Source organism: Mytilus galloprovincialis, chromosome 6 (assembly GCF_965363235.1).
Source record: "Mytilus galloprovincialis chromosome 6, xbMytGall1.hap1.1, whole genome shotgun sequence".
NCBI classification, from domain to species: domain Eukaryota; kingdom Metazoa; phylum Mollusca; class Bivalvia; order Mytilida; family Mytilidae; genus Mytilus; species Mytilus galloprovincialis.
This window is the reverse complement of record NC_134843.1, coordinates 25559696-25577641: the sequence shown is the minus strand read 5'-3', so window position 1 is coordinate 25577641 and position 17946 is coordinate 25559696. Positions and strand designations below refer to the sequence as shown.

At 31.4% G+C, this 17946-nt stretch overlaps 1 protein-coding gene and 1 long non-coding RNA gene across 2 annotated transcripts; both read right to left on the bottom strand.

The window, feature by feature from the left end:
- Positions 1–2331: 2331 nt before the first annotated feature.
- LOC143079240 (uncharacterized) lies at positions 2332–5632 on the bottom strand. Its single transcript, XM_076254477.1, has 2 exons — positions 5415–5632; positions 2332–4404 (listed from the first exon to the last, which is right to left on the bottom strand). The coding sequence occupies exons 1-2, from the start codon at positions 5551–5553 to the stop codon at positions 3971–3973; spliced, it is 573 nt and encodes a 190-aa protein (XP_076110592.1). The 5' UTR covers positions 5554–5632; the 3' UTR covers positions 2332–3970.
- A 3300-nt stretch (positions 5633–8932) lies between these two features.
- On the bottom strand, positions 8933–11789 carry LOC143079241 (uncharacterized). Its single transcript, XR_012979364.1, has 2 exons — positions 11450–11789; positions 8933–10192 (listed from the first exon to the last, which is right to left on the bottom strand). It is a non-coding gene; the product is annotated as an uncharacterized LOC143079241 (long non-coding RNA).
- Between the last annotated feature and the right edge of the window lie 6157 nt (positions 11790–17946).

Below are 17946 nucleotides of genomic sequence, written 5' to 3'. Positions count from 1 at the left end.
AGCAGGTAAACATTTTTTTTTAAATAAGCATCGAAATTGATACCCTGAGTAACACATTTATGATTGATGAATGAACGTTGACGTTGATATATATATATATTAAATTTATATCTGTCATATCTAATACATTACTAATACAGTGTCACCCAACTTAAAGTATACAATCGATATGAATCAATGTGAATGTAAACAAAAAAGTAGAAAAATTTCATTATCAAACTCAGATATTTCAAATCCTATGACCATTAAGAGACTAAGGAAACAAAAAGTTTGTTCACCTCATGTGTCAAAGTGTACATCCGTAGTCAATAGTCAGCTTATACATGTATCGTTCCATGGAAGAGCCAATTAGACATTTCTTTATACAATAGATACTTTTCAAAGTTCAGATTTTACAAAATAAGCAGCACGTACAATCGACAAAAATTCTGTTTTAAACCGTGATCGTTGAACATTTATGGTCAACCATAATCTATCAACATGCCATAAATATTTTTTATTTCCTTTCCTAGGAACATTTTGTTTTTGGCTGCATCCGTCCGTTCATTCAATGTGATAGTACATCAGTCCGTCTGTTTGTTCGTATAGTTTTGGTTAAGGTAGTTTTTGATAAAGTTGAAGTCAAATAAAATTGACACTTAGTACATATGTTCCCTATGCAATGTTTCTAATATTAATGCAAAGTAAAAGTTTTGACCCTAATTTGACGGTCCACTAGAACTGCACATAGAAAATAATAGAGCGTATATGGGCATCTGTATACTATGAACACATTCTTTTTTAAATTCATTCATATCTAATGCATTTAAATGAAAATCTTGATGTATCACAAGGATCTTGTTTCTGCTTCTTATTGAACTTTTAAACTTAATACATGGATAGGAAAAAATGTATGACAATTATTTGCAAGATGCTTTTAACATATACATTCAGTTTACTGATTCCAACATTCGTTTTAAAAATGCTTATCAATTAGTTTATTATTTGTTATCTATTGGTTTAATATATTTTAATGTGCCAAAATATATGTATGTTGTTGAATGATTAAAATTATTGTCTAATAAATGAATACCAATTGTGTTAGTTTATGCGACTCGCTGTAAACATATCAGTAGATTGAAAAGAGGATGCATGTATAATATTTGCCGATTTTGACCTCTGCCATAAAATTGGAACATTTAACAAAGTTAACCTACAGTCGAGAAAATCATCTAATGATATATGTCTATTTTTGATGAAAATAATGAAATATATATATATATATAAAAATGATTAAGAGGCAAGTGCAGTTATCTATTTCTCTTTCCGACTACACGTATAACAAGAGCTAGATTTCTTTGTTTTACGAATTTTGTCATAACTATACTGCGGTATCTCCATTGATCTACAAACTTCTATTGCAGTATAATATAGTTTATCGATCTACTCAGAAACTAAAAGTTCAGAGAATAAAATTGTAATAGTAGGGTACTCAACTTTTTTCAGACATTCTTGTAATACCTCCAAACTTTGGCGATGTGAACTAAAAAATGAACAGTTTATGTTTACCTTTTTTTATTTTAAATTATATTGTTCTTGAAGTTATTGATGGACTGTGATTTCATACAGAAAAGTAAATAACTATATTCTGTTTCTTCCCTTTATTTGTTTAAATAAATGTACCATTGAACCTTCATGATTTGTAAGAAATATGCCTGTTATTCAAATCTGAAAAAAATGTCCTGTATTTTCAAGTTTAATGCAAATGAAATATAATTCACATTTATGAATAATCTCGATAAAATATATCTTTAATTTAATGTGCAGACGCAGTCCGTTATAAGTTTTCCTTTGAAACAATGTCATTTTGTTCTTCTGCTGTAAAGGGTGAACATTCCTATTTTGCTTTAAAATGATTTGAAAAGTAATATCAATACTTTTATATTGATAATATATATGAATCATATATTGCGTATCACCTAAACTTTTAAGGTCTTGATAATCTTTAATCTATGCAACATATTCATTTCAAACTAACAGAAGGATGAGTCAATTAAGTCGTTGCTCATATAAACTGTTTTCACAGTTCAAATGAAATACCCGCATTTCAGAACAAATATAAATATATATATCACTGTTTACCAAATTATGAATTTTCGTAATACTAAGGTTTTTTTCTACCCCAGAAATGGATTACCTTAGCTGTATTAGACAAAACTTTTAAAAATTTTGGTCCTAAATGCTCTTCAACTTCGTCCTATATTTGACCTATTAAACTTTTGATTCGAGCGTCACCGATAAGTTTTTGGTAGACAAAACATGCATATGGCGTAAATACAAAATTAATCCTAGTTTAATCTATGATAGTTTATTCACAGGTTCAGAGTAAAGGAAATGTCATACAAATATAAATATGAACTACATGTATTTTTCTATTTATTCATGACCGAATACATCAGAGAAATATAAAAATACAAAAAAGTGCAACATTCATACTAACACTAAATTAATAATGTTGACTCAAGTTATTAATTTCATAAATTTGTCTCCAACTGTATCTCCTACTTACCTACATTTGATAATGACCTTAAGGTGCTTTAACTGTTACGTAATACTTCTTTTTTATTAGGATTTCAATTTTGTTTCAATTTTAAATCAAATTATATAATATATTCGTTGTGTAGGTGATTTGGATATAAAAAAGAAGATATGGTATGGTTGCCAATGAGACAATTATCCACAAGATACCAAGTGAAATAGAAATTCACAACGATAGGTCACCGTACGGCCTTCAACAATGAGCAAAGTTCATACGGCAAAGTTTGTATGAACACCGTGTGTCCTTCCACTTCATTTTTCTATATTGATTTCTTCTGCCAAACAAGTTTTTTTTTTCTACACAATGGTCAGATATGTTTTGTTTGTTTGCTATCATTCCTTTTAGGTTTTTCTTGGCAAATCATTTTCCATGGAAGAACAACGATAACATCACACGAAGTTCCTTTTTATGAATTATCGGTAGGAGTTGCATAAGATTAATTAGATGTTTTCTTCGAAGTCTTGTTTTTATTGTAACAGATTACAAAAAAGTTGGCTATCGTAAAAAACAAAATTATTGTAGCATAAAAAAAAGTGAAAATATTAAACGTTCTCAAATATGTTATGAATATTCTAGATCATAATATTTTCATTAGAATGTATCATTCTACCAAAGGTTTTTTCTTTAAAAACTTCCTTTCCTTCTGTTTTTATTTACCAAGCATGCTTACAACCAAAGCAAATTACACACTTAAAAACTAATTAAGGTGGTATGGGAGTCTAAAATAAAAATGATAGAATTTGTTCATACTTTGCCAAAACGTTGTATCTATTGATACATGTTGAAAAATATAATAAAAATAATAGGTCACCGCGCATTTTCTCAAGCTACAGGACGGGACAAAATGACACATTTTGTATGGATTATACAGGAAAAAATACCATTTTGTGATTAGAAACTAAACAAAATGATAGAATTGTTAAATACTTCAGGAAAAATAGCTTTCAGACACTGCTTTGAGAATATCAAAAGAAAAGATAGGGTCACCGTACGTTTTTTCCGGCTAAAATACAAAATAGGAAAATTCCATACAGAATCCTTCAGAAAATGCACTTTTTTAGAGTTACCTTCCCTTAAAATGCAAATTTAAAAAAAAAATAAAAACAACCAAAAATAATTAACATTTGCAAAAATATCAATATTTAGAAGTTATATTCATATAAATTGGTACTTTTAAATGAAAATGTACATTAAACATCTGCATTCCTGCATCAAATTTTGCTAACTTGATGGAAAATCTGGACCTTTGATTCTCTGTTTTTTACAATCCAAGATGGAGGAAGACACCCATACCACCTTAAAAGAGTTTGAGAATGAAATGTATTTGAGGGCAAAATAAAAAATATAAATGACTTCAACAGAAATGCAGAATGTTTGACCAATTTCTTGTACTTAAAGCGTACGTCTTATCAGTAAGGATGAAACAGTTTTGAGAATGTGATTATCATGTGATGCAGTTCTCAGAAATATGTGGTTTCCCTTTTGAACGTCAGTAACAGCGACGGTCGATGATGACGATTCTCTCACTGTATTGGAACTGCCGTATCGATTGTTGGTTGTGACAGAACTTGCAGCAGTCATCAAAGTACCAACAACTCTATCTTCAACCATGAGTTCTGTTCTCGCGGTCTCGTTGGTGCCAATTGTCCAGAAAGCCATTATTCTTCCTGAGAAAGGTGCAATGTATATTCCATCATTCTGATTATAATGATTTCCAGGGTTGATTTGAGGTCGGTCGAAAATAACAGTCACTTCATTGCTCACATCTTTCATGCTCTCAGATAATGTAACGTAAAGCACATCTTTGTCTTTTGTGAGGTGATCGCCTGTTGAGAAAACAAACCACTTTGTTCAGTAAATAACAAATTTCTTGAATGACCTATATATATTTAACGACAAAGGTGAACACGAGGTCGTGTAAGATATACCCAAATCACTTTCTTAACTATTTCTATCTTTTGCAATGATGGAAACTTTTCTTAAAGTGTTGATTGAAGAACAATGGTTTAAAATCACAATAACAGTATTTAAATGACGGTATATATACTTCTGTTGTCTTTAGGTATGAATAAAGTTTGTAAAAAAGGTTGTAATAATCAATGTCTCTTTGTTGATGTATAAGAAGTTTTTGTCTTCCCCTAAAAGCCAAGAAATATAGCGAAAAATCGAATATTAAAAAAAAAAACAATAAAAAATATAATTATGTCCTCAATGCTCTTCAACTTTGTACTTGTTTGGCTTTATTACTATTTTGAAATGAGCGTCTCTGATGAGTCTTATGTAGACGAAACGCGCGTCTGGCGTACTAAATTATAATCCTGGTACTTTTGATAACTTTGTATCAACAAACTGGAAGTAACTGTATAGCTGATATAATCAGTTGCCCAGTTCAACTTATTATACATTTATTATTCAACTTACATACAATCAATCCCCATACAAATATCTTATCATGCTTTATTCTAAAACAGAGTAATTTCCAACGATTGTTACGGAAAACGAACGGACGACGTTATATCAGCATACCTAACCACTCAGAGGAGTATAATTATACGTCAAAAATAATTGGTAGCATTCTATACTGTTCACGAACAATCCCTTAGTAAAGAACAAAATCAAAGCTGAAACACATCAAATTGTAGATAAGAACTGTCATATTCCTCACTTGGTACAGGCCTTTTATAATGTAGAAAATGGAGGATTAAACCTGGTTTTATAGCTTGCAAAACATCTCCATTGTATGACAGTCGTAGTTAAAGGTTTGGACATACGGAAGTACTAAATAACAAGCTCAAACCAAACAAACATAGAGTAGTAAAACGAGTGATATACTTACTTAAATTTTTCAATTTGTTTTCTAAATCTTCAACTGTTTTTACAAGGTCGGCAATGGCACTTTCTTCTGTATTATTCCCAATTGCTATACAATCATTCAACAAAAAAATCCACACAAAAATAATGAAAACTTGAAACATACTGCTCGATAGTACGTGCCAGTTATAATACGCCTCAACAAAATTGGTCGAAGAACTCTATATTTTTAAGTTTGTTGTTTCTCAAGAGAAACGGGAAACATATTATTTATAATGTTTCCGTTTACGTTCAATTGTGCAACAATTTCAAACTTTATATTTCCGTTTTGTTTTGTATCTTTATTCGTGGGAAATTTGGCAGATTACCTAATAGACATCATGTGCTACATACACTAACAAGTGAAAACAGTTATCATTATGAACAATAAGTGTGCAAAACACTTGAACCAGATTCAAATGATGAATGACAGTTTTTTAGCTCACCTGGCCTAAAGGCCAAGTGAGCTTTTATCATCACTTGGCGTCCGGCGTCTGTCATTGTCGTCGTCGTCCGTCGTCGTCCGTCGTCGTCGTCCTGCGTAAACTTTTACAAAAATCTTCTCCTCTGAAACTACTGGGCCAAATTTAATCAAACTTGGCCACAATCATCATTGGGGTATCTAGTTTAAAAAATGTGTCCGGTGACCCGGCCAACCAACCAAGATGGCCGCTATGGCTAAAAATAGAACATAGGGGTAAAATGCAGTTTTTGGCTTATAACTCAAAAACCAAAGCATTTAGAGCAAATCTGACAGTGGTAAAATTGTTCATCAGGTCAAGATCTATCTGCCCTGAAATTTTCAGATGAATCGGACATTCCGTTGTTGGGTTGCTGCCCCTGAAATGGTAATTTTAAGGAAATTTTGCTGTTTTTGGTTATTATCTTTAATATTATTATAGATAGAGATAAACTGTAAACAGCAATAATGTTCAGCAAAGTAAGATCTACAAATAAGTCAAATGACCAAAACGGTCAGTTGACCACTTTAGGAGTTATTGCCCTTTATAGTCAATTTTTAACCATTTTTCGTAAATCTTAGTAATCTTTTAGAAAAATCTTCTCCTCTGAAACTACTGGGCTAAATTTGACCAAACTTGGCCATAATCATCATTGGGGTTTCTAGTTTAAAAAATGTGTCCATTGACCCGGCCAACCTACCAAGATGGCCGCTATGGCTAAAAATAGAACATAGGGGTAAAATGCAGTTTTTGGCTTATAACTCAAAAACCAAAGCATTTAGAGCAAATCTGACAGTGGTAAAATTGTTTATCAGGTCAAGATCTATCTGCCCTGAAATTTTGAGATGAATCGGTCAACCCGTTGTTGGGTTGCTGCCCCTGAATCGGTAATTTTAAGGAAATTTTGCTGTTTTTGGTTATCTTGAATATTATTATAAATAGAGATAAACTGTAAACAGCAATAATGTTCAGCAACGTAAGATTTACAAATAAGTCATTATGACGGAAATGGTCAATTGACCCCCTAAGGAGTTACTGTCCTTTATAGTCAATTTTTAACAATTTTTCGTAAATCTTAGTAATCTTTTAGAAAAATCTTCTCCTCTGAAACTACTGAGCCAAATTTAATCAAACTTGGCCACAATCATCATTGGGGTATCTAGTTTAAAAAAAGTGTCCGGTGACCCGGCCAACCAACCAAGATGGCCGCTATGGCTAAAAATAGAACATAGGGGTAAAATGCAGTTTTTGGCTTATAACTCAAAAAACCAAAGCATTTAGAGCAAATCTGACAAGTGGTAAAATTGTTCATCAGGTCAAGATCTATCTGCCCTGAAATTTTCAGATGAATCGGACATTCCGTTGGTGGGTTGCTGCCCCTGAAATGGTAATTTTAAGGAAATTTTGCTGTTTTTGGTTATTATCTTTAATATTATTATAGATAGAGATAAACTGTAAACAGCAATAATGTTCAGCAAAGTAAGATCTACAAATAAGTCAACATGACCAAAACGGTCAGTTGACCACTTTAGGAGTTGTTGCCCTTTATAGTCAATTTTTAACCATTTTTCGTAAATCTTAGTTATCTTTAAGAAAAATCATTGGGGTATCCAGTTAAGAAAATGTGTCCGGTAACTCGGCCAACAAACAAAGATGGCCGCCATGGCTAAAAATAGAACATGGGGATAAAATGCAGTTTTTGGCTTATAACTCAAAAACCAAAGCATTAAGAGCAAATCTGACAGGAAGTAAAATTGTTGATCAGGTCACGATCTATCTGCCTTGGAATTTTCAGATGAATCGGATAATCGGTTGTTAGGTTGATGCCCCTGAATTGGTAATTTTGAGGAAATTTTGCTGTTTTTTTGTTATTATCTTGAATATTATTATAGATAGAGACAAAGTGTAAACAGCAATAATGTACAGCAAAGTAAGAACTAAAAATAAGTCACTATGACCAAAATAGTCAATTGACCCCCTAAGGAGTTATTGCCCTTCATAGTCAATTTTTAAGAATTTTCTTAAAATTTGAAGATTTTCAATAACATTTTCCACAGAAAGTACTGTTATAGATAGAGATAATTGTAAGCAGCAAGCATGTTTAGTAAAGTAAGATCTACAAACACATCACCATCACCAAAACACAATTTTGTCATGAATCCATCTGTGTCCATTGTTTAATATTCACATAGACCAAGGTGAGCGACACAGGCTCTTTAGAGCCTCTAGTATTACTTATGTAATATCGTCCAATTTTTGATAGTTTCCGTTAGTTTATTGAAAACTTACACATGCTCTTAACAATTTGTTCTGCTAAAAACTTTGGGTGTAAAAGCGAGGATGGATGTTACTCACTGACGACCAGTTCGATTATCGCTTATAAAAAAATCAGATCTACTACCAATTCTTCTCTTATTCAATTGGATTGTGCTTCATTTTTATACCATTTTAACTAATGTTTAACAAGCGAGAATTTATACAATGCATACTTTACGCACAGCGTAGCTGTAATGGGCGATGGGACATGGGTCAAACTTGATTATCGCCGTTTACAGAATATATTTTTAAACATCTTAAAGTATTATATCAATCATACAAAATACGGCACTACCTTTTGTTATAAAAATTAACCATGTATAGGTCAATGTGCTCGTGTTCGAGATATAAACCATTGAAATTTTGCTGGGAAAATGTTCTCTCTTGATTTTTCATAGCTTTATCATGGACAAGTTTAAGTGCTCAAAAACTATTAAAAAATATCAAGGATTTCATAAGACTTTTACAGAAGGTTTATAATTATACATGAAAAAGATTTATAAAAGGAAAAAGTGGGTAAATGGGCAATTTTTTTAAGGCATTCAAATGGATAAAACCAGAGGATACCGAAAACCTGACAAACATTCCAAAAACAGAACAGGCGAACATCCTTAACTGCAAAACAATTCATTCTTTATCTTGTACTTGTCATGTAGTATATTTAAAGTAACTGCTGATTGTAAGTCAACATTTAGGTAGATTACCAATAATAAAACAAACGATGTGATACAGATAATAAATTTAATTAAGAATAAGAGACAACGCAAAGTTAACTGAAATATTTGAAAAATATTCTAGGTTATAACATGTATAACACATTAGTTAAAGACGAAAATTTACACATAAGCTATTTTTTATTCAGGCTATCAAAATTATTGTTATTTTATATACCTTCATATTCTCTTTTAGTGATAAATAAGGTCAAAACTTAAAACATTTCCTAAACCTTTCGGTTTCTCGGATATTACATCCTTGATTTTATAAATGCAGTTGGAATATCTTTTGAGCAAAATATTAGAAATAGAACATTTTATATTTTCATAATAATAGAAAGAATCATTTTGTTGGTTTATTTATCTAAATAAAGAATTCATCAGTAACTTGTTCATCAAAATGATAAAAGTAATCTTTATATATAATTAAACCCAATGTCCTTTTAAAAAAGGGTTCATGTACTCGTTCTACAGCTAATGATTGAAATCAGTTGAAAATGTAGCGTTTCCTTATATATCACTGGTTCACGTTGTAAGAAAAAAACGTTATACTTTGGCGACGTCATTGTCTCCCCTTTAGCTCTATTATATCATTCAATCAATGTTGACATCTGAATACTTATTTATACAGAATATCTCAAATACAAACTCAATTTTGAACTAAATACTACGATAATACGGCTTCAGTAAGCGTGAAAAGAAAAGCAACCAAAAAGAACATTTGATTAAAATTCCACTAAAAAAATTGCTTAATGGTTTGAGGATGAAATTGATTTAAGACACAATTGTTAATAATAATTGCTTAAACTGAAATGCAAAATGTTTAACCATTTCCTGTACTTAAAGCGTACGTCTTATCAATAAGGATGAAACAGATTTGAGAATGTGACTATCATGTGATGCAGTTCTCAGAAATATGTGGTTTCCCCTTTGAATATCGGTAACAGCCACGGTCGATGATGAGGATTCTTTCACAGTTTTGGAATTGCTATATCCATTGTTGGTTGTTACAGAACTTGCAGCAGTCATCAAAGTAGCAACAACTCTATCTTCAACCATGAGTTCCGTTCTTGCGGTCTCGTTGGTGCCAATTGTCCAGAAAACCATGACTTGTCCAGAGAAAGGTGTTATGTATATTCCATCATTTGGATTATAATGATTTCCCGGGTTGATCTTTGGTTTGTCAAAAATAACAGTCACCTCATTGCTGACATCTTTCATGCTCTCAGATAATGTCACGTAAAGCACATTTTGGTCTTTTGCGAGGTGATCGCCTGTTGAGAAAACAAACCACATTGTTCAGAAAATAAAAAAAAATCTTGAATGACCTAAATATATATGTATATACATATACTTACAAGACTACATGAAATAGGCATGAACACAAGGTCGTGTAAGGCAAAGTTGGCTTTAAATGAATTTGGCTATTTATTTTAGGTATTTTTTAAATATAGCTCTTCAACGGTCTCGGTACTTATACATCTTCAGATTTGAAATGTTTGGCTTTGAGCGTTCCTGATTAAGGTAAATCCAGAAAAGCGCTTCGGACATTAAGAAATTATTAAACGTATTGTTTTCAATTTTTTACATCACTGGGTCGATACCTCTGCTGGTGGACTATTAGTCCCCGAGGTTATCATCAGCTCAGTAGTTTGTACTACGGTACTGACATGATTTAACAAACTTTACTAAAATTGTCCGTTTATAAATTTTGAAATTATTAAGAAACTAAGGTTTCATCTCCCTCAACGTGTTGTTTTCAATTTTTTTGTGTAACCCAAATCACTTTCTTTTCAGTTTAAAACAATTTTTAAAAGTCGGCAGAAGAACAAAGGTTAAAAACTATAATAACGGTATTTGAACAAAGGTATACTATTATACCTTTATAGTATAAATATAAATTTATCAAAAACAGATTTGAATAATCAACGTCTCTTCGTTGATGTATAAAAAGTTATTATTTCCCTTCTAGTCAAGAAATAAAAATCCAATATTCTATGAATATGATAAAACAAATGAATCAACAAACAGGAAGTTACTGTATAGATGATATAATAATCTGTTGCACAGTTCAACTTATTATAAACTTATAATTCATCTTACATACAATCAATCCCCATACAAATATCTTATCATGCTTTATTCTAAAACAGAGTAATTTCAAACGATTGTTACGGAAAACGAACGGACGAAGTTATACTAGCATACCTAACCACTCAGAGGATTTACAGTATCATTATACGTCAAAAATAATCGAAAGCATTCTCTACTGGTTACGGAAAGTCCCTAAGTAAAGAACAAAATCAAAAGCTGAAACACATCAAATTGTAGATAAGAACTGTCATATTCCTCACTTGGTACAGGCATTTTGTTATGTAGAAAATGGAGCATTAAACCTGGTTTGGTAGCTAGCGAAACATCTCACTAGTATGACAGTTGTGTACACTAAGAGTTAAAGGTTTGGACATACGGAAGTCCTAAATAACAAGCTCAAACCAAACAAACATAGAGTAGTAAAATGAGTGATATACTTAAATTTTTCAATTTGTTTTGTAAATCTTCAACTTTTTTTTCGAGGTCGGCAATGGCATTGTCTTCTGTATCATTCCTGATTGCTTTACAATCATTCAACAAAAATATCCACACAAAAATAATAAAAATTTGAAACATACTGCTCGATAGTACGTGCTATTTATAATACTCCTTAACAAAAATGGTCGAAGAACTCTATATTTTTTCCCAAGTGTGAGAGGAAACATATTTGTATTGTTTCTGTTTAAACTCAATTGTGCAGCAATTTTTATAATTTATATTTCCGTTTTGTTTTGTATCTTCATTCATGGGAAAATTTGCCGATCAACCTAATAGACATCTCCTGGTACGGACAATAACAAGTGAACACATGTGTCAAAATCAACAAATCATGCGCAAAACCATTGTACCAGAATCAAATTATCAATAAGTGTTTGTTACATAGGCATAAAGCCCAATTATTGATAGTTTCCGTTTTATTTATTTAATACTTTCAAAGACACTTAATTAGTTGTTAAAAGACCGTGTTTTGACCTCTAGATGTCTTTCAGTGTTAAGAAGGCTTGCGGGTATAAATATTTTTTTTCTAAATATATAGGATTTCGCTATTTTTTTTCTATACATAAACTTTATCCTATACTTAATGGAAAAATAAAATAAGACCGTTCATTTTAGCTGAAAATCTGCCTCGGAAGAAGCATGCATTTTTGTTAAGGTACTTTTTTCAGAAAAATAAATAATATCGAAAACTATTTAAAATAACAGAAATCGCTTAAATTTTATAATAGTTTAGTTTTAGTACAGTTTATTTGAGAAAAAAAACCATAATAAAAAAATAAGGTCACCGATGAGTTAAAAAAGTTATTTCAATTTTAATGCAAAAATGCATTTCGTCACCAAAGGAAGATAATTTAGATCTTTTTCAATGATATAAACATTCCAAAAGTCATCTGGGGCCAAAGCTAATTGGTTTCTTTTGTTGATTTTTTTACCCTATCATAAAGAAACAACTTATAGTGTAATAAATAAAATTTGTTATAAAAAAATGTTTCAATTTTTTGCTGATTTTTTTTTTAACTCTCGAATCTCCTTTAAGTTCGGAGAGATGTTACACATTGACGAATATGTCGATTATCTGTTTAAAAAAACTCACCTTCCACTTCTTATATAATATAATTCAAATTTTCCTCATTTTTTACCATTTCAACTTATTTTGTTGTTGAGTTTTCTCTAGTATTGATTTTATTTGTACTTCATGATTATGGACTATCGAAAGCTTACAAAATGTATATCTTACATACGTGTTAGATGATTAACGTATTTGTAATGGGCGATGAACCATGGGCCAAACATGAGTATCGTCATTTTCATAATATATTTCTAAACATCTTAAAGTATTATATCAATTAATATACAAAATATGGTAAAACCTTTTGTCATAAAGATTAAACATAAGGTACACTGAAATATTTATAACTTACGAGTATTGTATACTTTCTAGTAGGATATCTAAGTGAAGGAATCCCCGAGGGCATCACAAGCCCAGTATTCAGCATTTTGGTGTTGACATAAAAATCAATTATGTGGTCATTTTTGTAAAAATTCCTGTTTACAAAACTTATTTTTTTTCTCGAAAAACTAAGGATTTTCTTATCCCAGGCATAAATTACCTTAGCCGTATTTGGCACAATTGTTTGGAATTTTGGATCATTTTTCTTGGCCAATTTCAAAAGTGCTGAAAGAATAAAATTTACTATAAAAATGAAAAAAAAAAAATCCTTTTCGATCAATATCTCGATTTTTATTTTTCAATTGATTGATTGATTGATTGTTGGTTGCTTAACGTCCAGTGGCAAATATTTCATGCATATTCAGGACGAGAACAAGTTCACAATAAATACAATAGGTAGGTTGATACGATAGAGGCCATCTGGGATGATGGTCGGGAAAATTTGGACTGCCACTGGAAAAGGAGGGTATATTGGATAGGGACAGAAATTTTGCCTTGCAACAAGCCACCTACGGACCCCTCAAAAAGTTGTTGCAAGGGTTCTTGACGTGCAAAGAGCGTGGCACTCTCTTTACACGAGGCATCGGATTTAACGTCCCCCTTCAGACCGGACGTGACTGCGAACTTGATACATCCCGCACAGCCAAACGGACGCCCCACTTCGGCAAGTGTTTTACTGCCGGTCGGGAGAAGACCAAATGACCATATTTCTATACCCCAGTCACCCGTTGGGATTTTATATTTCAATATAAGTGTGAAAAATAGTTAATTTAAACACCCAAAAAGGATGAAAGTCCAATATGCGGAATTCAGAGTGTTGTTATGTGGGGAAAAGAAAGAATCCCCCGAGAAGGACATTTTCTGTTTACAAAAATTTTATTTTTATCGAAAAATTAAGGATTTTCTGATCCCAGGCATAGATTATTTAAACCGTATTTGGCACAACCTTTTGGAATTTTTGAATCCTCAATGCTCTTAACCTTTGTACTTGTTTGGCTATATAACTTTTTTGATATGAGCGTCACTGATTAGTCTTGTGTATCTGGCGTACTAAATTAAAATCCTGATACCTTTGATAACTATTAATATGAATTGTATTTGTTGATTACTTTATTTTATTTTATGTTTAGCTTTAACATATATTTACAAGCAAAACAAATCGTTTGTTTGATAATGTTTGTAAATAAAGGCAACAGTAGTATACCGCTGTTCACATGTCATAAAACAATTGTGAGAAAACAGATCAGGTACACAAACCAAAACCGATAGAAACACATAAACTATAAGAGGGAAACAACGGAAAAACAAAATACTGAATTGCAACAACCATCAACATACATAAAAACGGATTACTGAGATTCATTATTATTCTTTGAACACAAATGTTTGAATTCGTGGATATATTTGAACCACGAAATCAAATGTTCAACGAAATAGAAATTATACACAAGAGTTATGGATAAAACCCCGCAAATTCAAATATCCACGAAATTGCATTTTTTCCGTAATCCACGAAAATTAATATCCATGAAAATAAATGAGTCTAAAGTATTTGGTAACAACTGACATATTCCTAACTTGGTACAGGACCTTTTGAGAAAAAATGGTGGATTGAACCATGTTTTATATACAAAATATGCCGAGCTTCGGCCTATTTGCATAGAACTTTTATGTGTAAACTAGATCAATTAGAAATAGAAATAAAAAAACAAAATAAATAAATGAAATAAACAGCCAATCGAGGAAATGTGAATCAAACAACACAATGTAATCTGAATTTTTAAAATAACTCTTAAAAGAGGGACGAAAGATACCAAAGGGACAGTCAAACTCATAAATCTAAAACAAACTGACAATGCCATGGCTAAAATGAAAATACAAAAAAACAACAGCACACATGACACAACATAGAAAACTAAAGAATAAACAACACGAAACCCACGTGTAAATTACGTACGAAAATTGGCACTCAAACTGTTTTACTTCTAGGCAATTTAATTTAAACTGTTATCATAATATATATATACCTTCATATATTTCTCAAAACTTAAACATTTTATAATAATTTCGGGTTCTTGGATATACCTAGTCTTTGTACAGACATACAAAACGTTTTGGTTCAAAAGATAAACATAAGCAGATTTTTATAAATGCATTTGGAATGTCTTTTTTACATACTCATGCTCAACAATTATATGGAAATAAAACATTATTTTTATTATACTGCCATGATCATAGAAAGTATTATTTTGGGATTTATTGGGGTTTATTTTTCTAAAAAAAAAATCTTTCAAATTTGTAAAACAACTCGTCATACACAATTAGACTAAACGTCCCTTAAAAAGGTGTTCATGTACTCGATCTCCAGCTTATGATTAAAATCGGTGGAAAATGCAGCGTTTCCTAATATTCCACTCGTTCACGTTGCAAAACATACGTTATACATTAGCGACGTCATCATCTCTCTTGTAACTGTAGCATTTAATCAATGTTAACCTCTGTATACTTTGTTTGTTAAGAATATCTCTAATACAAACTCAAATTTGAACTAAATACTATGATAATACGTGTTCAGTAGGCATTAAAAGAAAAGCAAACAAAAAGAACTTTTGATTAAAATTCCTCCCCGAAAAAATTGCTAAATTTTACTGTACTTAAAGCGTACGTTTTATCAGTAAGCAGGACATAGTTTTGAGAATGTGGTTATCATGCGATGCAGTTCTCAGAAATATGTGGTTTCCCTTTTGAACATTAGTAACAGCAGCAGTCGATGATGAGGATTCTTTCACAGTTTTGGAATTGCCATATCCATTGTTGGTTGTTACAGAACTAGCAGCAGTCATCAAAGTACCAACAACTCTATCTTCAACCATGAGTTCCGTTCTTGCGGTCTCGTTGGTGCCAATTGTCCAGAAAACCATGACTTGTCCAGAGAAAGGTGCAATGTATATACCATCATTCGGATTATAATGCTTTCCCGGGTTTATCTGCGGTCTGTCAAAAATAACAGTCACCTCATTGCTGACATCTTTCATGCTCTCTGATAATGTAACGTAAAGCACATCTTGGTCTTTTGTAACGTAATTGCCTGTAAAAAAAATTTTATTATTATGAAATATCCTATAAATCTATTTTTGATATCCATAGCTTGAGTAATGTTTATAACATGTATTCAAAAATACTGAACTCCAAGGAAATTTCAAAACGAAAAGAATATAAACAAATGGCAAAGTCAAGCTCAAACATATCAATTGAATCTGGTTTTGTGGCCAGCCAAACCTCAGTTTTTATTGAAATGTTAAATATCACATAAACATGACATCATTACATGACAGGACTACAAAACAAATAAATGGAAGAACATACAGGACAGAGAAACACTATCATACACAATAGAATAGAACATTACGCAAGCTAATAGTTATTACAGATACCAGGCTTATAAGTTAATACGCCAGACGCGTGTTTCGTCTACATAAGACTCATCAGTGACGCTCAGGTCAAAATAGCAAAGAAAGCTAGACAAAGATGAAATTAATGACCAAAAATTGCCTAGTACGGCTAACTTTATCTGCATTGTGTTAGAAAATCTTTAGTTTTTGGAATAATTCATAATTTTGCAGACAGTAAATTTATAAAAAAAACTATATGATTGATATACATGTTAACACCGTATTTTATACGAAGGACGGATGGACAACGTGTTACAGGTACATTACCCATTTAGTGGGTTTATGTATAATTAACTGTAAATTGATCAGAAGCGTTCTATACTGGAACAACTTTACACATTAAGCACATAAAGATTAACTTGACTTAAATAAAACTGTATTTTTCATTGTTTTACTTATAATCAAGTTTACAACAGAAAACAGATTATTACTTTTCAATTTTTTGTATATCAGCTAATACACTTAGAGTTGAAGAATTTGTAATACGTGTATACCACATAACATTACCCAAATTCAAAAACAGTTGAAATGTTTTGTTATACTTACTTAAATTTTTCAATTTCTTTTTTAAATCTTCAACTTGGTTTACAAGATCATCAATGTCACTGGCTTCTGCATCATTTCCACTGGCTTCTATATAAATTCCAGTTGCTTCTATATCATTTCCAGTGGCTTCTGTATCATTTCCAGTGGCTTTACAATCAGTCAACAAAACAACGCTGACGAGAATGATGCAAAGTTGAAACATACTGCTCGTTAGAACATGCCAATTGTAATGTTCATCGACAAATATGACAGAAGAACTATTATACTGTGATTATTTTTTTCTCTAGAGAGAATGAAAACAACCTTTGGAATATTTCCGTTCAATTGTTATTGTTCAACAAAGTTGTATTTCCAATGTGTTTTTAATCTTTGTTCATGGGAAATTATCAGAAAACATAATACACTTAATGTAGTTAAACACATTAACAAGTGGAAACGGGTCTTGATAAAATCAATAAACCTGCAAAATTCTTGTACCAGAATCAAATGGTCAATGAAATATTTTGTAGCTTAATAACGATGCGAAGAAAACTTATATTCTGCTTGAAGACCTTTGTTTGAGTTATATATGTCTTTCGGTCATAACGCTTGTTTTGGTGATATTCATTAACCCAATCTGTACCTCACATTTGCCATATCGTTTTGTTGATTTTTTTGCAGTTATCAGCAATTTATTCTTTAATTCTTATATGGAAAAAGTACTCATAATGTATACTTTACATAAATGTCAGACGACGTGAAACGCATTGGTAATAGGTGATGTCTCATATTACAAACTGGGTTATGTCCCTTTTACCAGATTAAATCTCAATTAAAAAACAACTTTATTTTTAAAATGCATGTAGGAAAAATACAGCAGTGGTTCTTTTCACAAAATAAATCGATCGTAAGGTACACTGAAATGTGATGATTTCGAGAATTATTCATATTCGATGTTTTGTTGAATTGATGATAAAACTTGAATAAAGTATCAACATATCACTTGTAT

What these genes read in the sequence shown, in the direction of transcription:
- LOC143079240 (XM_076254477.1), bottom strand. Translation starts at nt 5,553, where the DNA reads ATGTTTCAAGTTTTCATTATTTTTGTGTGGATTTTTTTGTTGAATGAT. An exon ending in AAACAAATTGAAAAATTTAA is followed by an intron (nt 4,405 to 5,414) that starts GTAAGTATATCA and finishes TTTTCTCAACAG; the next exon opens with GCGATCACCTCACAAAAGAC.